The sequence below is a fragment of the Lucilia cuprina genome, chromosome 3, assembly GCF_022045245.1.
Source record: "Lucilia cuprina isolate Lc7/37 chromosome 3, ASM2204524v1, whole genome shotgun sequence".
NCBI lineage: Eukaryota > Metazoa > Arthropoda > Insecta > Diptera > Calliphoridae > Lucilia > Lucilia cuprina.
The window spans coordinates 52,031,689-52,035,398 of record NC_060951.1 but is presented as its reverse complement, the minus strand read 5'-3'; the positions used below and the strand labels follow the sequence as shown (position 1 = coordinate 52,035,398).

Genomic DNA, 3,710 nt, shown 5'->3' with positions numbered 1-3,710 from the left:
TATCTATCTATCTATCTATCTATCTATCTATCTATCTATCTATCTATCTATCTATCTATCTATCTATCTATCTATCTATCTATCTATCTATCTATCTATCGATCTATGCATCTATCTGTCTATCTATCTATCCATCTATCCATTTATCTATCAATCTATCCATCTGTTTATCTATCTATTCATCTGTTTATCTATCTATTCATCTGTTTATCTATCTATTCATCTGTTTATCTATCTATTCATCTGTTTATCTATCTATTCATCTGTTTATCTATCTATTCATCTGTTTATCTATCTATTCATCTGTTTATCTATGTATTCATCTGTTTATCTATTCATCTGTTTATCTATCTATTCATCTGTTTATCTATCTATTCATCTGTTTATCTATCTATTCATCTGTTTATCCATGTATCCATCTATCAGTTCAATGTTCTGCAAACCGTGTTGTAACAATTTTTAATATTTAACTTTTAATAATTTACTTACAGTTCCTTATATAAAATATAAGACTTTAAAAGCTAATAAAAAATATTAAATTAAAAAATATTAAATTAAAAAAGCGAATTTTAAAGAGGATGAGTCACGCATTAATGCATTTTGTTTAGTAATAAAAAACATGAAAACATATGTATAAAACTAAACGTAAAAAAGTCCTTCTAACAAGGATAACAAGGACAAAGTCCAATAAAAATTAATATTTAAAAAAATTAAATGCATGTATGAAAACTATACCAAAATTTGATACTTATTCTCATTGGGATCGATGGTACAGAAAGGGAAATTCTCAGCTGGTGCTGCACTCTTGGTTAGGACATTGAAAAATGTCGACTTGCCAACGTTGGGTACACCAACGATACCAATGCGGAGATTAGTACCAATACGACCAATCAAGGGTTTACGTTCAGGTTCTTCATGTTTCTTGGGAGGCATGATGTTTGTTGTTGTTTGTTTTAGTTGTGACCGCTAAAAAAAACCTGCAAATAAAATATGAAACATGTCACTATTAATTCCCACACTCACACTCTATTTTTAAACTTAAAAAATCTATTCCTATACAATAAGCAGATACAACAACAATTTCAATTATTTTAGTTGTCTGGCAAAACGAACGAACGCATCTTTTGTTGCTGCTCCCAAAAGAAGAGGAAAACATAACCTCACTTTAATTGTATGGCAAATAATTTAACACAATTGCAATTGTAACATATTAATTTCCATTTAATTTATATCAAATAATATCTTATTTTTCACAAAATCTTATTAATTTTCTTTGTTTTCAATAAATATGTCGAGAAATATTTACTTTTTTTTTAAAACGTTAGTACCCGGCTGCAATCGTTAAAACGATTCGCGTGTTAACAAAAGAAAGACAAAAGAGAAACGTCAAAAAACATCTGACGATGACAACAATTGTTTCGGGTTTTTTGTTTTGTGCGTGTATTTCGTTGTTGTTATTTTGGTTTTTAATTTTACATGTTGAGGTGTATTTCTGTGGTAAATTTGGTGGAAAACAAATATTTTCAACCGTTGCAATTAGATCTATTTAAAATTTTCCTTAATATATATTAATATTTTGTCGATTGGAGGCCTATTTAAGAAGTTAGAGTAGAGTTTTGTAATAAAATCGATTTTTGGGATAAAATAAAGATGATCACGGATTTTCGATATTTTGTCGATTAGAGGCTTATTTACGGAGTTATAGCCGATTTTAGTTTTTTATATTAAAAATCGATTTTTTGGAGGAAATAGATCACAGATTTTCAATATTTGGTCGATTGGAGGCTTATTTAAGGAGTTATAGCCGATTTCAGTTTTTTATATTAAAAATCGATTTTTGGGTGGAAATAGAAGTGATCACAGATTTTCAATATTTTGTCGATTAGACGCTTATTTAAGGAGTTATAGCCGATTTTAGTTTTTTATATAAAAAAACGACTTTTGGGTGGAAATAGAAGATTGGAGGCTTATTTAAGGAGTTATAGCCGATTTTAGTTTTTTATATTAAAAATCGATTTTTGGGAGGAAATAGAAGTGATCACAGATTTTCAATATTTTGTCGATTGGAGGCTTATTTAAGGAGTTATAGCCGATTTTAGTTTTTTATATAAAAAACCGACTTTTGGGCGGAAATAGAAGTGATCACAGATATTCAATATTTCGTCGATTGGAGGCTTATTTAAGGAGTTATAGCCGATTTTAGTTTTTTATATAAAAAATCTATTTTTGGGAGGAAATAAAAGTGATCACAGATTTACAATATTTTGTCGATTGGAGGCTTATTTAAGGAGTTATAGCCGATTATAGTTTTGTATATAAAAATCTATTTTTGGGAGGAAATAGAAGTGATCACAGATTTTCAATATTTTTTCGATTGGAGGCTTATTTAAGGAGTTATAGCCGATTTTAGTTTTTTATATAAAAAATCGATTTTTGGGAGGAAATAGAAGTGATCACAGATTTTAGATATTTTGTCGATTGGAGGCTTATTTAAGGAGTTATAGCCGATTTTATTTTTTTATATAAAAAACCGATTTTTGGGAGGAAATAGAAGTGATCACAGATTTTCAATATTTTGTCGATTGGAGGCTTACTTAAGGAGTTATAGCCGATTTTAGTTTTTTATATTAAAAATCGATTTTTGGGTGGAAGTAGAAGTGATCACAGATTTTAGATATTTTGTCGATTGGAGTTATAGCCGATTTTAGTTTTTTATATAAAAAACCGATTTTTGGGAGGAAATAGAAGTGATCACAGATTTTCAATATTTTGTCGATTGGAGGCTTTAGTTTTTTTATATAAAAAACCGATTTTTGGGAGGAAATAAAAGTGATCACAGATTTTCAATATTTTGTCGATTGGAGGCTTATTTAAGGAGTTATAGCCGATTTTAGTTTTTTATAATAAAAATCGATTTTTGGGAGGAAATGGAAGTGATCACAGATTTACAATATTTTATTGATTGGACGCTTATTTAAGTAGTTATAGCCGATTATAGTTTTTTGTATAAAAAATCGATTTTTGGGAGGAAATAGAAGTGATCACAGATTTTCAATATTTTATTGATTGGACGCTTATTTAAGGAGTTATAGCCGATTTAAGTTTTTTATATTAAAAATTAATTTTTGGGAGGAAATAGAAGTGATCACAGATTTTTAATATTTTGTCGATTGGAGGCTTATTTAAGGAGTTATAGCCGATTTTAGTTTTTTATATAAAAAATCGATTTTTGGGAGGAAATAGAAGTGATCACAGATTTTAGATATTTTGCCGATTGGCGGCTTATTTAAGGAGTTATAGCCGATTTTAGTTTTTTATATAAAAAACCGATTTTTGGGAGGAAATAGAAGTGATCACAGATTTTCAATATTTTGTCGATTGGAGGCTTACTTAAGGAGTTATAGCCGATTTCAGTTTTTTATATTAAAAATCGATTTTTGGGTGGAAATAGAAGTGATCACAGATTTTCAATATTTTGTCGACTGGAGGCTTATTTAAGGAGTTATAGCCGATTTTAGTTTTTTATATTAAAAATCGATTTTTGGGTGGAAATAGAAGTGATCACAAATTTTAGATATTTTGTCGATTGGAGGCTTATTTAAGGAGTTATAGCCGATTTTAGTTTTTTATATAAAAAACCGATTTTTGGGAGGAAATAGAAGTGATCCCAGATTTTCAATATTTTGTCGATTGGAGGCTTACTTAAGGAG

At 28.7% G+C, this 3,710-nt stretch overlaps 1 protein-coding gene across 1 annotated transcript in view; it reads right to left on the bottom strand.

Moving 5' to 3' along the window:
* Window positions 1-1,442, bottom strand: part of LOC111683179 (obg-like ATPase 1) — a 4,515-nt gene extending 3,073 nt beyond the window's left edge. Inside the window, exons 1-2 of the mRNA XM_023445230.2 lie at window positions 1,307-1,442; window positions 753-977 (exon numbers count right to left, since the gene is read on the bottom strand). Coding sequence (XP_023300998.1) covers window positions 753-933 — 181 coding nt within the window. The 5' untranslated portion in view covers window positions 934-977; window positions 1,307-1,442. The remainder of the gene's footprint in view (window positions 1-752; window positions 978-1,306) is intronic.
* Window positions 1,443-3,710: the final 2,268 nt, after the last annotated feature.